The following is a 17,504-nucleotide window of genomic DNA, read 5'->3' on the forward strand; positions in this document are numbered from 1 at the left end:
GAAGAAATATTCCTTTTCTCTTCCCCCAAACATCCAGAACAGACAGAGGGTTCTGCGGCTGATCTCCTTCATGCTTCACACAGAGGTAATGCTACAGCTTTACTTATCTGCAGTATTGACCAGTTTACCCAGCCAAGGGTGGCACTGTAAGCTTGCATTCTCTGTGATATCCTGATTTCCTGGGGTCCACGTGATGTGACTAAGCACAATGAGTTAAACATTGCAGAGATGCCATCAGTTTTTAAAAGTCACATTCCCACTTGGCACTTATTCGTACTTGTTGTTACAGGCAGGATTACTGGGATCACCGTAACTAAAAAAATAAGGGGCAGAAGTGTTTCTACTTGGCCTGGGAATCAGGAAGATCTTATTTATTTATTTTGCACTTGTTGGCATTTATGTGTGTGTACGAGGTCAGTGCCTCTGCTTGATATTTCTAAGCAGTTTCTTTCCAGAATAGCGAAATCTGGGTCTGCTTAATAGCAGAAGCTCATCGCAGATGAGGCTGTGGGGGCAGTGGCTGGAAAGTGGAAGTGGGATAGGGTTGAGGAGTGAACCTTGGGTCCACCCCTTCCTGCTTGCTGCCCTTCTGCTCTTCCCATTTAATCCTCTCCTTTTCAGGACAGGAACCTGAACCTGGAAGGAAGTCTCCACGTTTCTGTAGTCATGGCACTCTTTTCTTCCCTAACCCCAGTCTTTATAGCTATTATATGTGTTTTGATTGGGGTAATACTGAAGAAGACTAATGGAGAGAAGGAAAAACGTGAGACTAAAAGCAAGCCTGTATCTCGCCCATGGGTAGATGAAGATTTAAAAGATGGCACTGACCACCCGGTAGAGGAAGAAGGTAAGAAAAATCTAACCTAGCTGAGCAATTTTGTTGTTTGAATTTGTCTGCTGATATGAACAAGGTGCAAGCTTCTAGACTTCCCTACTGTGATGGAAATGCATACTGCTGCTATGCTGTGAGCTTGTCAGCTGGTGGAAGGAGGCTGTCCTGGTGTTGTGTCCCTCTTGGTTTAAATCTCTTTCCTCCAGAGTCCGCAGGTCAGAGTGCAAGAATAAAACACATTTCCAAAGTCCACTGTCGGCCCTGTACCCAGTGGATCTCAGACCTGTGAGGAATTCTGTGGGGAATGTAGGAAAAGAAAGGGGATGCTGCTAAAGTCCCCCTAGCCTCTTTCCAGGCTTCATTAGGATGTGGTAAGGAAGGATCTGAGCAGAAAGTTTCTGCCTGCAGGCTGACTTTGTAGACACCTCCATCTCACTTTACCTTCTAGAGCTACAGCACAGTACCTGTTTCATCTCATCACCCCCAGAAAATATGGAAATGGGTTTATTACAGTATTACAAAAGTCTTCTATTTGTGATTTCTGTGAGAGTCCACAAGAGCTTTAGCTGGATTAGCAGTGGGATCATTCTGGAGGTATGTTGAGTTAAATATTTTAGAATAAAATGTAGTGACTGGTAATCTCTGATCACTCAACTGCATATTTGAAACTGTATATAGAATGCTTTTTTTTGAAATAGTGGTTTCTGACGCTCAGCTTGGACAAAAGCATGAGCATTAGGTGCACCGTTCCTTCTTTTTGCTTCCTGACTATCCTACCTAAGTTCCCTTCATTTATTCCTACGAAATCTTTAAACTTGCAGTTAACACAACTGGTTTCAAAGACTTTTTTTTTTTTCCACACATTTTCTAAGTAATTTTCTTGGAATCTTGAATATTCTAGTTTGTGTCTTATACCAATTTCTTAGAACCGTTATTTCTCTCTATTTCTTAATGTTCAGTATAGTTTGAGTTAGTGTTGTGTATCAGTTTCCAGGAAGAGTTGATACTTGGAACCTTTTAAACCGTGCTATTTCCCAAATATACAACATTTGCTTGAAAGTTAGTTCATGTGTTGTAATCTTCTTTATGCAATGCAAAAGGATTTCTATGAAGAAAATCCCATATTTCCTTTGTCTAATTGTTTACTTGTTCAGTTAAACTGTTGCAAATTAAACTTTTTGTGGGTAGTTCAAGTGAAAAATCTGTGAATTATCATTGTTACATCTGACTACAGTCATTTAGATCCTTTAAATAAACAAACCTATTAGCACCTAACAAGGAGCCTCAGTGTCGCAGCTCCACATAGAAAATGTTATTCTTTTATGACTTATTTTCTCCCTATCTTTTATTCAGGTGCTAAATTCAAATGCACTAGTTTAAAATTGCTTATAAAAAAAAAAAAGACAGGTAAATATACATCTGTGCTCCTGTTGAAAGGAGATTTTGCTTAAATAAAACCTCCCTCAATGTACCTTATAATCCAACAGTAAATTAGGCTTTCTTGCTATGTTGCTTTTAACAAGAAATAATCATCTTTCCCTTAATGCTATTTGATTCAAAGCCAACATATTTGCAAAACAGACATGTCCTTTATCTCCGGATAAAATAAAGTAATTGCACCATGCTTGAGAAATTTTTCTTCAACAGGAAAAAGCCCAGCCTCAGTGAGGAGAGCATATGGCCACCTTGGAAGGGATTTGTTACTCTGCTACTGCTACAATAAAGGATCAAACCATTTTCACCTTGTTGTCAGTGTTAAAACTTTCACTGACTACAATAGATGCCAAAATGTAAACATGTAATGTAAACAGTTTTTCTTAACAGTACAGAATATTTTACCTGTCTTACAAATTCTTCTAGTTTACAAATGTATCTTTATTAAAAAACTCATTTCTACTTGAACATCTCAAGTTGGCTTGTGCTTTAAGACGAAGTTCCTCTGAAGAGAATTTGATTGAAAAATTGAGTTAGAGGAGATGAAGCATTTTTAAGTCCTTGTCTAAGACTAGGGTAGGTTGCTTTGGGTAAACAAGATGAATTTTGAACATCCCCTGAGTAGGAAAAGACCAAGTCTTTTGATGCTTGGCCATGACCAAAGGGCACCTTGCCAAGGGAATGAAGCAGACTGACCATGCACAGCCCTCTTACAGTGCTGGAACACTCACTGCAAAGGGCAAGTTGTGCTCTTCAGTTCCATTAGAAAGGCACTGAGCTTGCTCAGGCATCATCAGCCTTGTGAATCTCCTTTCAAGTGGCACCAGCAGGGGATGTTTTCCCTGAAAGGGGCATACCTTTGAGCAATAAAGTGTTTGGTGTAGTTAGCTGATCTGCTTGGTTAGGCTCAGTAGAGCCTCTTAATGGAGGAAGGGGGAGGACCAAGTGCTCCCAAGCCTGTCTCTGTTATGCTTTCAGCATCTGAAGAGACGGATGTTTCTCAGTGCAGAAACCCAGTTCTTTGGTTAAGTGGCAAGCATTCAGTCAGTCTATTTGTTTAATGCCTTAGCTGGCAGTACTTCAGAGTTGTTTGCATACCCATCTGTCCTGTATCTTCTTCCTTAATTTATGAGATCTAGAATGAGAGACTCTTGTGCTGCAAATTGGTAGGAATGGTCTGTATACCTGGCCATGTCCTATAGTAGGCCTTGTCTGATTACCAGTTAGACACAGCTCAAAAACATGTTTCTTCAGCCCTGTCTTGAAGCATGAATCACAGGGGGTCTCTCTTAGTGGTGGGCATCTGATCCCAAAGCGGTGGTACCAGGTCTCTCACTGCTTCAGGTTTACACAGTTAGATCTAGATTGTTGCAAAGAGGAGTTCTGGCAGATTATTCAGCCCAGGGAGTTTAGTGCACATTCATTCTGAAATCACATCCTTCCCTAGTTAATTACTACAATACACCCTGCTCAAATCAGGAACAAACATAAGTTAGTTTCTGGGTCATATATTCAGATCAATACAATTGATGGATAAGGTAAATACAGACCCAGTTTACAGTGGTGTGGAAGATCAGAATGAATTTTATTTACACCCTTATTAGTCTGGGGATAGTTGCAGAGATTATCAGCAAAGGCATTTTATTGCAATGTATTTAATTGTGGGGACTTCACCTGGTGGTGTTCATAAAGAGTGTAAAGCAATGTGCAAAGGCCTGAAAGTTCCATCTCTTCTCAGAGTGCAGTGCTTGTTGCTTATAGTATTTTTTATAATAGACCTCTCCCGCTTAGAAGTATTTCTCCTCTTCCTGAGTTCAAAGGTTCCCCATATATTTTAATAATGATAATACTGACACGAGTGAGACAGTATCAATTTAATTTTCCAATTTAATTACAATTCATGTTTTGTGTCATTTAAGAACACAAGACTTACATGGACATCGTGCATCACTGTGTTTATTTCCCTGCTGCATGCACCTCCAGTCTTTGCCATTAGCTGACTGAACTTGAAAACTGACCCCATTTAAATACCTTGCTGCAAGGCTATTCCAGAACTTCATGCCATGGGTTAAAAATCCTCTTCTGTCTGCCTGCCTAAACTTACTTAATAGTAGTCTATACCCATTTTTTCATGTTCCATCCTCTTTTGCTAGTTCCAGTGCTACATTTCCAGACCTGGTGTATAACCCTCCTGTGGTTTAGAGACAGAAATCAGATTCATTCTCAGCTTTCCATTTACTAGGTAAAATGCTCTATTCCTTTGAAAATCTTAAGAAACCTTCTGCAACCATATTACAGCTTGAAGTTCTCTTCACAATATTTTGTTGCTGACTTCTTTTTTCCAAAGTCTGTCTTTCCCACTTGACACTTAAGATCCCTGACTAACTCTTGGGGTTTTGAGGGTCAGCATGCTAACAACTATTTATACCCCGCAGGTAAGGCACTCTATCTCCTTTAGCTTCCCATTAGTGACACATTCAGTTCAGGATTGGATTAATTACTGGAATTCCTGTAGTGGCATATTATGTAGCAGTCTGCCATCAATCAAGCAAAAAATCATATGGTCAGTTGCCCAGCACTTTAGGTCCAAAAATCCACAGCCTTTCTTTGTATGCATTTAATCATGTTCCTATACATTGTATCTTTACACGGAAAAGAGAATAGGAAGAGGAATTCTAAATTTAGGAAGCAATTCCTTAGAGAAGTAACTGAAAGAACTGCTTTCAAAAGCAAGCACTTTAGTCTAGACTAAGGTTACTAGTGAGGTTTCTCAAGGATCAGTCTTGAGACCAATGGTTAATTTTATCTTGTACCCTTTCACAAAACCAAGGATGTACAAGTGAAATTTCTTAATGACATAAATTACAAGGAGCCAATAACACAGAGACTATCAGTGTGGGTAAAACAAGTAGCCAACAGAAATGAGATAAGATGTCATTGTATTCAAGGTGAGTTTACGTTATTTGGAACTTAGTAAGAATTGTTATTATAAACAGAAAATTTATTACATGATTTGTAGGCTGATTATAAGTTTCCATGTGAAATGCTGGGAACAACACAAACATCATCCTAAAATCTATCCAGAGTGGAATTTCAGATAGAGAAATAGCACTTCTACTATGAGATTTCACTTCGGATATCTAAGCCAAAATTATTTCAGATTTGCTCAAAAAGCAGGAAGCCTGATGACTATTGTAGATGCACAACAGAACAGAATTGATGGGAATGTTGATAATATGGTTAACAAGATAATAGACTGACTAGCAGGATGTCTGTTGTCCATCAAATGATGGAATACACAGAGATGTAAACAAGACATTTGTAGTATCGTATAACGTGACCATACAGACAGAAGTATGTCCAAACATAGATATTAAAGATATAGAGAGCATGCACTAAGCAGATGGTGCTGATAATGATTTTAGCTTAGCATATGGATAAGATTAACTGCTAAGAATGAATGGTAGACACATGGTAGAAAAGAATAAATAATAGATGAATTTATTTAAAAGAATATTTCCAGGAGAGCTTTGATTTTGTGCATCAGTTCTCTTATTTCTAGGTTCTTCTCCTGCCTCATCCGGTATTCCCATTTTGAGTGCATTCAGAAGTTTAAAACTTAAGTTTAGATAAGATGCTTCTCATATTTTAATTCTCACTAGTCACCTCACCTTTGCCCCATGTTCAAGATTTTTGAAAATATATTCACTTTTTTTGCTGCACAAATATTATGCCGAACCATCTTGGCCACACAGCAGCTGCTTTTCTTCTCTTCTGCTTACAAGGAAAAAAAAATCCATGCAAACAAACCACATAAAATTTAACTCAGCTTGACCGTAGGCAATACTGCAAATTTTATACTTTCTAACTTACAAAGTTTTACTTTGTGTGCTAACTAATAATTTCCTTTAATTCATAGTTGCCTATAGATATTTTATTTGATATTTTTATTCAAACAGTTACGTGTATGATGAATTTTATATCTCTGATTTAAAGAAATGCCAAATCTCCCTGATTTCTGATTTCCAAATTCTTCAGTCTGAGTTCTCCAAGTTACTTTTATTTAATCCCCCATTTTCCCCAAGTTAGACTTACTTTTCCTTAACTTGCCATTTAGTCAATTAAATTGAGTGAACTGATAATCTCAGTGTAGAGATTTATTTATTTTTTTACATTTTTTTAGAATGTCCTCCCATCTCACTGAAACCAAAGCTAAGATAATCACCGCATCATGAAAAGAACCAGTTATTTGATAAAGGTATTCAATTGTTCAGATGGGAAGACTGGTTTCTAGTATTGTCATAGTATTTCCTCTTCAGTTTGTACCTAGCAAGCTGTGCTTCCACCATATACTGCATAACAATGACACAGTTGAGGCAACTCTCTCTTAAAGGCATGGCCTGATTCAAGTATGACTTGTTTTAGTCATGCTACTTTTGTGTTTCTTTGCAATCTACCACAACATGAATTATTCCCTAATTTTATTAATTAATTTCCTGAACATGTCAAAGCAGGTACTGCTATTGTTGCTACATCTTGTTTTTTCCATCCATGTCATGTCTTTTTTTTTAAGTGAGAAACCTGAACAAAATTTGTCAGCTAAATCCCAGTTCTAGAGTGTTTTGTCCATTCTATAAAATTGATGGAGAGAAGATAGAGAAGCTTAAAAATGTAGTCCTTAGAACTCATACTGCAATTGATTACTCTTTAAAATATCCAGGGCTTCAAGGGAGTTGGATTCAACAATCCTTGCTGTTCATCCTTCTGTTCTTCAACATTTATGTATGTATTGATGGCTTATCATCTACCTGACATTCCTCACCTTGTGTTTCAAAATCAGATAGATTACATAAATTTCCTCCAGCCTTTGCTCCCATTTGACAAAACTCTTTTGTAAAGGTTTCAGTAGTTTGTAGACCAGTCCTAGTATCTGTGACTCAGAATGATTTCTGACGGTTTTGCAATAATAGTGGAAAAAGAGATGACCAAGCACGACATGGATTAGTTTAGGAGCCAAGGTTAGACTATAAAGCCTCCTCCATCAGTGGCTGAATAAAAAGGTACAATGCATTGAAAGTAGTTCCTGCTTTCTGAACTTTGATAAAAACCTCATTAGAAGAAAGCAAACAGTGAGAGCACATAAGAACTCTTGGGTCCCGGAATTAAGTTTTTATTTGACTATTTCTAATTTATTCTAGAATAGAAATAGTCTATTCCTATTTCCCAGGGCACTCAGCTTTGTAAGCTTGAGAAATGGGTAGGGATGATCACTACAGCATGCTGATATGAACACAAGTAGTGTAGTTTGACCTGAAATTTTCACCAGGACTCTATTCTAATACCTACTTTCAGTATAGTTTTCTGGTCAGATCCTAACTTCTGACACACATGTACAACCTCAGCTGATTTAAGTGATTTTTTTGTTTTGTTTTCATAAAAATCTTTTTACCCATGTAGAAAATCCTCTTATGTACATGCCTATAGATAACATTAAGACGTGTGTCAGTCAATGTTATTGTTAAATCTTAGTTTGGCAACAAGTATCTTGGTTGTAGTAGAAAAAACACTATACATAAGATGAATTTGGAGAGACCAGCTGCAGGATGAAAACTATCTTCCAGGCCCATAAGACCTTCAAGAAAAGCTTTCAGGAGAATTCATGCACTCAAAGCATGTTTTTCTGTTCTGTCTGTATCAATGGGCCTGAGAAAGAGCATTCTCTCCGTAACCTTTCCCCTCTGGGTTGCTTTTACAACATGTGATTCAAGTTCACGTATATACAGCTTAAGACTACAAAGCAATTAGGCATTGGCTAATACACATGGTGGACAGGTAGGGCTAATGAGTTACTAGACTGAACAAGGATACGTTTATCATTCCTAATGAGACACCTGAATTTCTCTACTGGCAAGACAGTCCTCAGGCAAGTCAGAATGGGTTGATGATTTGCTATCCTGCAGCTCCTTGTTTTTTCCCTTAGGGTTTAGTACATTTTGGTTTCATCAATTCTTCTCTCAAATCCTTCAACTGTCAGCAATCACTGTCTCAGCTTATGTCTGTGGAAGGTTTTTAACTTTTACATTTCACTTTTTAGCCCTGCTGGTGCAGGGGGAGTGGGGCCAGCCTGTCCTAACACACTTGTATTTACCAGCTTTCTGACATGGTGCCCAACTTTTTCTTTGAGAAGCGTGTGTTAAGGAATATGAAAGACAATTTCTTTGGGCTAGAGAAAAGTATTTTTGGATGCATCTGTGAGTGTTTCAGTATGGATAAAGCATTTAGATCAGATTCAATGGAATCTCTTAATTGTCTTAATTTCTTTGGTTTACTGATGGATGTTCAGTTCATTGGAACAGCTTAGACCTCCTGCAGAATAACAGCTCTAAAACAGGTACAGTGCTGAACACCGGGTCCTTGGCAGAAGCTCTTTCTTTTGACATATCCACTTGTGTTGCATCACACTACTTGCTAGTGTAAACATAGCCTTTGTAATCCAGTGGTATTGCCTTCACTGATTGTGGAGGAGGAGCAGCAAAAAAGAGGGTGTGAAAGTTTCTGAAAGAGAAGGTGATCAGAATCCTAGCAAAGAGCAAGCTCTAGGAGTTAATTGCTATTGAATAATGAATAATTTACTGGGCTAAGTGTAAAACTCAAAGGGAATGCTATAAAGAGCTGTTCTCTTCCTCCTCTTCAGTTTGAGTGTGCAAGATTCCCACAAAAATATTTTTTACATCTGGTCTCTGATTCCCATTACCCTGGAGCCAGGTTCTTCCAGACTTGACAATGCAGATGTGAAATGCTAAAAGGGACAAACTTTCTGGGTAACGTCTTTGTATGTAAAATTAAATTTATGTTGTTTGGGGTCCAGAATCACTCTTTAGGTTCAGCATATGAAACTGGGTATATTGCAGCCTCTCACACGTGCTAAGCCACACTTGTTAATATTTCACTGCTGATTATAAGGTGGACAAAAAAAATCAGCCTGGTCTCTAAGGCAACTGCATACTACTAAAACACAGAAGTAATTGATGTTTGAATTTGCACTGCAGATTGCTGTGATTTTGGAATAACAGCCTAATTGCAACTGAAAAAGAACTGGAATACTTTTTCCTGACTCAGCCCTTTGTAGCAGATTGCTCAATACTATTGACTAGCAGAAATGCAAAATTTAAATGGCTTTAACTTCCATGTCATAGTTGCAAAAAATGCTATCCTTGCTGATTCTAGGAATGCAGGGGAGAAATAAGAAATTTCAGAGACAACAGAAGATTCATTTTATGGTATAAGAAAGCCAAAGGGACAGCTTTCAGACAAATGAGGAACCATTTTGAGTTCTTAAATTAAAGACAAGAAACATGATATCCTGCATTTGATATGTTGTTATCCTAAGTATAGATGCCATTTACCCTTATGCTGAAAGTATCGTGAAACCAAAGAACTTAACCACAAAGTCACATTTGTACAGAGCCTAGATTGTAATGCTTCTGCTATGAAACAGAAATATAGGAAGAAGCTGACATTCAGCTCTTCAGAGGAAATTTTACACATCTCAGTAGTCAAGCCATCTCAATTTCAGTAATTTGATTGGTATTTTTTTCTCACTAGACTGCTTGGGGATGCACATACACGTTCACATTCTCTTACTGAGAAAAGTACCTTTTCACTACTGTTTCAGCCTGTACCCTACGTTTACAGGCACACTTGTAGACTGAAGTACAGAAGACTGTAACTTCTTCCTAGATGGCACTTGCTACAGCCAGCCAGGACCCTTCTGCCTCTTGGTATTTAAACAACGTGTTTGTTCAGTAGCTGCAGCTTGGGATCAATGAGTTGTGTCAACTGGAACCTCAGACTTTGGCTTGCTAGTAGTGTAGAAATGCAATGTATGCCAATGCTGGCCAAAGTGCATTACAGTGGAGAATGTCAAAGATGCAAACAGTTTTCTCCAACAACAACAACAAAATCCCTAACCAAGCTTATTTTCTTGCAGAGGTTGATGAAGAGTGGCAAGGACTTGATGAAAATGTTGCCCATGGCCCCTTCTTTGCGGAACGCTACTCTGAGGCTGAAATGATTAAAAGGTCACAGGCCTTCTATGAACTTCTCAACAAGAGGAGGTCTGTCAGGTTTCTCAGTGATGAGCCAGTCCCCAGGGAGGTTATCGATAATGTCATCAGAACAGCAGGTGGGTACTGAATGGTTCAAGGTCTGAAAGACAAAAGCTTTGGCATTGCTGCTCTACTGTTTAAAAGTGGTATGGAAAAACCAAGGGAATTGGCACTTGGATTACGGTGTTCCTAGACTCACCTGGAGCCACAATAAATAAGCACCCATTGATTGATTGAAAATTACTCAGCTTTAACAACTGCATGTTGGGAACTAGTTTGGAGCATTTCTAATCCTCTTGTATTTTCAGTGCACCCAAAATGTAAAGAAAACATTTCAACAGCATGAACAAAATCTTTTGTTTTAAGCTTTAAAAGATCTTTTTAAAACTAAAATTTAAATACAGTTCTGTGAAACATCTTTCAAATATAAACATTGAAGTCTTTTCTCTCAGAAGTGTCAAAGCATGTGTACTTCACATACTTTAAAATTTAATTCATTGTGATATTAGCACTTTTTTTTTTTCCTGTTGTTGCTGTTTTTCTGCAGACAAATGGATTAAATTGTCCCAGCTATGTGAAACATTTTGGATGACATAAATGGTTAAGGATTATTATAGGAAAAAGGTTTCAGTCTGAGAACAAAACAGCTTTTCCAGTCCTTTCAGCATCAGTGCCAGGCCCCTATATGACTGGAGTGTTATGCTGAGGACCCTGGTTGAGGTTGCTTAAGGATCAGATATGAATTTTCATTTTTTTTGAGAACTTGTATTTCAAATCATTACTGTAATGTCCTCACCTAATCTCATTTCTGCTTTAATAACATTGACTTCAGCCAGTATTGGATTTGACCCTCATTATTTCTCTTCTTCTGTGAACCAGTCACTGTTAGTATAGCGAAGTATTCACAGGCTGCCTTACAGGAAAATTCAATAGCCTCTAGTAGGATTAATAATAAAGAGATTCTTAGCATTTGAGGTGCATTGTTTTCCCTTTAAAAACTGTAAGCAGCTTTGTTACTGCACTGTAATGAGTCTCCATCTTCCTCTAATTAGCTGGGAGTCATTAAAACACTGAACATGTTTTGGCAAATGCAGCAAAGTGAACAAGCCTGGAGTGCAGATGAAGTACTTTGTAACCCTGAAAGCTTTGGGATGTGCAGAAGAAAATAATTAAAAAAAAAAAAAAAAAAAAAAAAGCAAAACAGAAATGTCATCAGTTCTTATCCAAAACAGAAGAGAGATGAGGTTCTTGATACAAACACATTTTAATATAAGAGATAGGTAGTTCAAGCTGCTTATTCAGTGCTTCTCAGGCTGAAATCAGTGCTTACATAAGCAAATATAATATGTATTCAAGACCTTCAAATATTTTTAGAATGTTTATGAGGGTCTAGAGAGACCTGAAAAATGTCCTTAGCCTATTTCTCTGTGAGCTAGTACAGATAACTGTGTTCTTCAGCCTCTGGCTTTCGTCTGTTAGGCAGTTAAAATATTCACTGATAGTGTTGGTGTGTAATGATCAGGGCTGAATGAGCAAGTGCAGATTTAATATGTGCACACCTACGTGCACCAGCTGTCTTTGGGACAACAAATGCAGACCTGTGTGCTATATGGCAGATGTCTGCATTGTGCAGTTCCTCATCGTTGTCAGCCAGCAACAGATTCCTGCGGATGGTTCGTTAGCCTTGTTTCCCTGAAAGCCATTAGCTTTGCCCTTCAGCTAAAATCATTTCTCAGAGTTGGTTGCATATTCAGACGATGAGTTGCTTTGGGTGTAATATTTGCATTAACATTACTGCATCGTCAGATTGCCTCATCATAAAGAACCACAAAGGAATTTTTACAAACCCCTAATGTTTCTTTCCTGTAAGATGGCTACCTGAAAGGACTAATCTGTCATTGATTGGGACGTCACATTCTTTGAGAAACAAATGTGTAGCCTGCCTGCCAAAACTTGTCTCAGTCCTTTATTCCCCCAGCTCATCAGCTTGCTTTTCCATCGCTCTGATGGCCAGTCTGAAAGCCCACAAAGAAGAGCTGATATCTTTCACTGCACACCCTCACTCATCGTGCCAAGTGTTTTTCATCATCTCCTGTTCTCGTACCAAGGTACTTCACCCAGTGGAGCGCACACCGAGCCCTGGACCTTTGTGGTGGTGCAGGATCCAGATGTAAAACATAAGATTCGGGAGATAGTAGAAGAAGAAGAAGAAATAAACTACAAAAAAAGGATGGGAGACAAATGGGTTAATGACCTGAAGAGACTAAGGTATGAAAAAATCAAGTGGCTAAGGGGTTCAAAACCATGTTTTGCTCTAGAGAAGACTGTATTGGGAGGTTTTGATCATGCTTGTCTTTTTGAATTTCTTCCACATATTTTCAGGAAGAGAAAAAAACTCTGAAAGTATTCAGTTCTGTTTTTAAAAAAATCTTATTTCAAAATCTTATTTCAAGTCTGTGCTCCTTAAACTCCCCAGTTTTGTGGTGCTGCTTAGGAGGGCAGCTGTAAATATTTCCCACTTCCTGATTACAGAAAAAGAAAGAAGATGAGATCAGAGACTCCCAGCTGGTGAGTTGCCAGGGTCTATATATTGTGGTCCTTTTGCTAACTCACATCTGGGAAGAAGAATCTCCTGTCTAAGGAAAGTTGGAGCTCCCACCCAGGAGGAGCTAACATATTTTTTGACTGTCTATCTTAATTCTGGCCACCTTGTTCTATGGATCAGGTGAGATACAGCACCTGACAGATACACACAGAAACAAACAAAAAACAAAGGAACTATGAAAAATCTCACGCTGCCTGTGTGCTTCAATTTTACCAGAGAAAGAGTGAAATATATGATTCAAATATTCACCTCGCCCATCCATGTTGTATGGATTTGTCTTAATTCTCAAGATGATGGGAATCTTACTGAAAGCACTACAGTCTAGGAAACTGAAGTGATGAAAGAAGCGTGTCTTGATTTCTCCTTGTATCCTTTTCTTACTCTCTCCCTCCCCCTTTTAAGATATTTCTAAGACTTATGATTGCAAAGAAAAATGTAAAAATGTGAGTAAAGCCTTGGTGTCTGATCTGTAAAATTGCCTCCAGTAAAAAGTGATTACATATTCTCCATTTTGAGACTTTTCCAAGCATTTGGAACCATCTTTTTTTTTTTTTTTTTTTTTTTTTAAATTATATATATAGCCTTTATTTCCAGAACTTTTTTCCTATTTCTTTCCTGGTATTTGTCAAACAATGAAACTCCCAAAGTTATTAAGAGTTTTGCAGCTGACTGTAGTAGCCCCGAGGCTAGATCCTATGCAAGTGTTGAATTATGCAGTATTTAATTTTTTGAAATGCCCTGCAAAGACTGCCTGACTCGCTTAGCTTCACACAGTGGGAAGACATCTACTAAGTCTTGGCTTGTCATATGAAGCATATGCACAAGCTTTATAGGGTTAATTTGCCCAATTTGTTTCATAATGTTATTATTTTTCAGGTGGTTTTTTGCTATGTAAACATCTGCTATGCAAACTACTAAAATAAATTATTTTTTGTATTTTGAGTGAGAGCAGTACAAAATAAACTTTTTTTTTTTTTAAATAAATCTGACATCATTTTTGTATATATTCTCACAGTAGGAAATTGGGAACAAAATAAATTCTAACAGGGCTGAAATATCCAGAAATAGAATAACAATTTTTGCTGTGAGAACATATTCAGGTTTAGACATTAGACCAAGTAGTTTTGATATTTTCTGCCAGCAGTTTTCCCTGCAATTACAAAAAAATGTTGGCACTGATAGTAACAGGTAGAGCTGCAGGTTTGCAAAATTTCAGGAATTAAATCATCTCAAGGACAAATGCTCCTGAGGCCAGTTCAGAGATAAGAGGTCAAGACCTACCTCCTACTTTTATGCAATTCTACTCTTCAGAGGGAGCACATCAATTCTTCAGCTGAATGTGTTAAACCTCAGAAGTCTATTCAAGCTTTTTGCAGAAATGTTTCTATTTAAGGTGATAACACTTAATCCCCATACAGAATATGTTTTTAATTTTAGCCTACTGCTATAATTGTCATATAACTTTACTGCAACATTACAGACAGTAAATGTGACTTACAGTAAAGTGAAAGGGTTGCAAAATAAATGTCTTTAACGTTTTTCTTTTGCAGAACAAATTGGATCAAAGAGTACTTGGACACTGCTCCCTATCTGATCCTCATTTTCAAGCAGGTATATGGGAGGCTTCCAAATGGCAAAAAGAAGACCCACTACTACAATGAAATCAGTGTTTCTATTGCCTGTGGCATCTTGCTTGCTGCTTTGCAGGTATGTTGACAGCACTGGCACGCTGGGCTGGGAGTCAGTATATTGGCCTGGATTACATACCAAAACTATTCAGCGCAAATGAGTAGGAAACCAGTTTTAGATTTTAACATTATCAGTCCTTTAGACTGCTTCAATTCCTGGCAATGTCTTAGTTCTGAGGTTAAAAGTTATTCTGCATAGGTCCATGTCTGTGGTGACTCCTATCCTCAGTACTGCTTATCAAGAGTAAAAAAGTGGTGCAGCTTCCTTCCAGAGTTGTCACTGTACTCCTGCCACAATGTCAGCAGCTGCAGTTTCTGCTTTATGTTAGCAGGGACAGCAAGGGTTTGCAGGTTAACAAAGCTTGGCTGTACAGTGCTGCACTAACACCATCTTTTCAGTAACCCCTAAAAAATGGCTTGAGTCCAAATCATTGTAGTTCGCAATACTGGAAAAATATCAGGGACATATTTTACAGAACAGGCTGTACTATTTCAATCAGGCTTTTGGAGGCATTTCTGAAAATGAACTAATTTCTAAAGCTCAGCATGCTTGATACCAACCAATTGGATTTTCTCAGTGGTTTCTCAGTGTTCCTTTCTGCTCGATGTATCTGATGTACTCACACAAGTGCTTAACTAGTGAAGTTATTCTGATTGTTAGCATGGCCTGTCAGCAGGGTAACAGCAAGCTGCCACCTCTTTTATTAGGCCAATTCCCTACCAGGAACTGCCATTTCTCCTCCATTCTGTTCTGAGTGACATTTCCTTGCCTGCATTGCTGTTCCTTAGGAGGTTCTTCAGGATGGGAAATCTGAGATGTAGGCAGTGCAGATGCACATCTCTGGGGTACAGCTGTTCTGCAGCTGCACAGGGGTCTTGAGAGCTGAGAGCAAAGAGGATGCACAAAGAATAGGGCAGAACCGGTGCTGTGTCACTAGTGCCTTAATCAAATCAGAAGCAGCAGGAGAGACAAAGCCCCACTTTCCCCCCAGCCAGCCCACCATCAGGTGAGACTTCTGAGGCTCCCTACCGACTGTTAGGCTCCTCAGTGCTGTCTCTTTCCCAGCTCTTAGAAGTTAATTGACAACATTAAAGGACACAGTGCCATGGACTCATAGCATTCAACACCACCACTACCAGCTTTTCTCTTCAGAAGATCATAGATGTTAACATGAGAGGCACACTGGCTGAGTAAGTCTCCCTGGCTGCTTTTTATATCTTGAAGACTCCCTGAATGCTTTCATTAGATGCAGGAAGAGACTGAAATCCACAGGCACAGCTCTCAGGAAGCACCTCAGCTGTATGGTTGTATTTTGGATAGTGTCAGCTATTTACTTTTTGTCAGATCATTTAGCTTTTACCTAAGAGCATTTAGTGTGTTTTTGTTTGTTTGTGCGTGTGTGTTTGTGTTAGGGAGATTTTGTATGAGGAGAAGGAATGATGCATAGACTTATTCTGGGGTTCTGATGTAAGCCAGGACATTGGCCATGGTGAGAGATACCAACAGGCTCCTGGACAAATTCAGAGGCACGTCCTGTGCTCCCTGTTCCTGTGAGGTACCACTCTTGAGCAGCAACAGGTGTTCACAAAGACATCTTCCTGCCAACTATATGAGGGCGAGAACCAAAGCCTCTCTCTCTGTGAGCCAGATGATCCCCATGGGATGACACTCCAGTGATATCCCCACAACTGCTTCCCAGCTTCCTGTAGCCATGGGCCCACCATCATGCTGTACACTCCAGGCAGGCTCCTGCTGTACAACACAGATATGTCAGAAAGAACAGGGCTATTTCCATTAGTCTGTGCTATTGCTGCAGTGGAGAAATGTTGTACTTTTCTGTAAGCAAAACAGGCATCTTTCATGGTACTGTTGAGGTATTAGTAAATCAGTTGTAAAGCCTGCAGAAGAGTGTAATGAAACCAGCATTTGTGGGCTAGGCGATGTGAGAAACGTGCACAGGTTTCACGAGAGTAATGGATGCAGCTGGCCAGCACAGCCGTCGGTCTCACTCCCTTCCTGTGGGTCTTGTTGCAGAACGCAGGCCTCTACACCGTGACCACCACTCCCCTCAACTGTGGCCCTCACCTCCGGGCACTGCTCCAGCGCCCAGCGAACGAGAAGCTGCTCTTGCTGCTCCCTGTGGGCTATCCGAAGAGAGATGCCACTGTGCCTGTGCTGACCCGAAAGCCCCTGGAAGACATCATGGTGGTTGTGTGAGCCCAGTGCCACGAAGAATGAGCACACCCTACTGCCAGATAGTAAGCAGCAGCCCGCTGACCTGGTTGCTGCTTTTCCTGTGTATTATGCCCAGCTTTCATGCTCGTATGTCACTGCTGCTCTGGCTGTTTAGAGCTGCATGTCTTTTAGTGCTAATAATCAGGGTGACTGCTTCTACTAATAGCAACAAGCAGTCAAGCACCATGTACTTGACAGGTGCTGTATTATCAGTGAACCTAGCCAGTTCTTCCAGTGGATACATACAATAGCATTTAAATGACCTTCATCACTTGTTTTTTCTTTTGCATCATTGGGACAAATCTTCCCTTGAACTGGAATGTATCTTCTCCTTATGTTTTTGTGATTACCATTATACAGCTATTTTTACTTCAGAATTTTAATGGAGGTTGTATTTAAAGGTATAAAGAGGTATAATCAACTCGGTTGTCTTGCTATTGATCAGTGTGTACTATTTAAATGTTACCTCACTTTGCTGTGTTCAGTTTTGTGTAGGAGGAAGATATTTTTCCCATATACAGGAGTGTTTTTCCTACCTGACTGAGCTCAAAAGCCTTGTCTATACCAGACAGCGGTTTCTTAAACTACTGCTAGTGCAAGC

General features: G+C 39.2%; 1 protein-coding gene across 1 annotated transcript; it reads left to right on the forward strand.

Annotated features, from left to right (window-relative positions):
• Positions 1-666: 666 nt before the first annotated feature.
• Positions 667-16,885, forward strand: IYD (iodotyrosine deiodinase; the record flags this gene model as incomplete). Its single annotated transcript, XM_084283784.1, has 5 exons — positions 667-847; positions 10,257-10,451; positions 12,483-12,642; positions 14,530-14,686; positions 16,703-16,885. 5 exons carry the CDS (start codon positions 667-669, stop codon positions 16,883-16,885), a joined length of 876 nt encoding a protein of 291 aa, XP_084139910.1.
• Between the last annotated feature and the right edge of the window lie 619 nt (positions 16,886-17,504).

The sequence above is a fragment of the Netta rufina genome (genome assembly GCF_964035555.1).
Source record: "Netta rufina genome assembly, chromosome: 3".
Taxonomy (NCBI): Eukaryota; Metazoa; Chordata; class Aves; order Anseriformes; family Anatidae; genus Netta; species Netta rufina.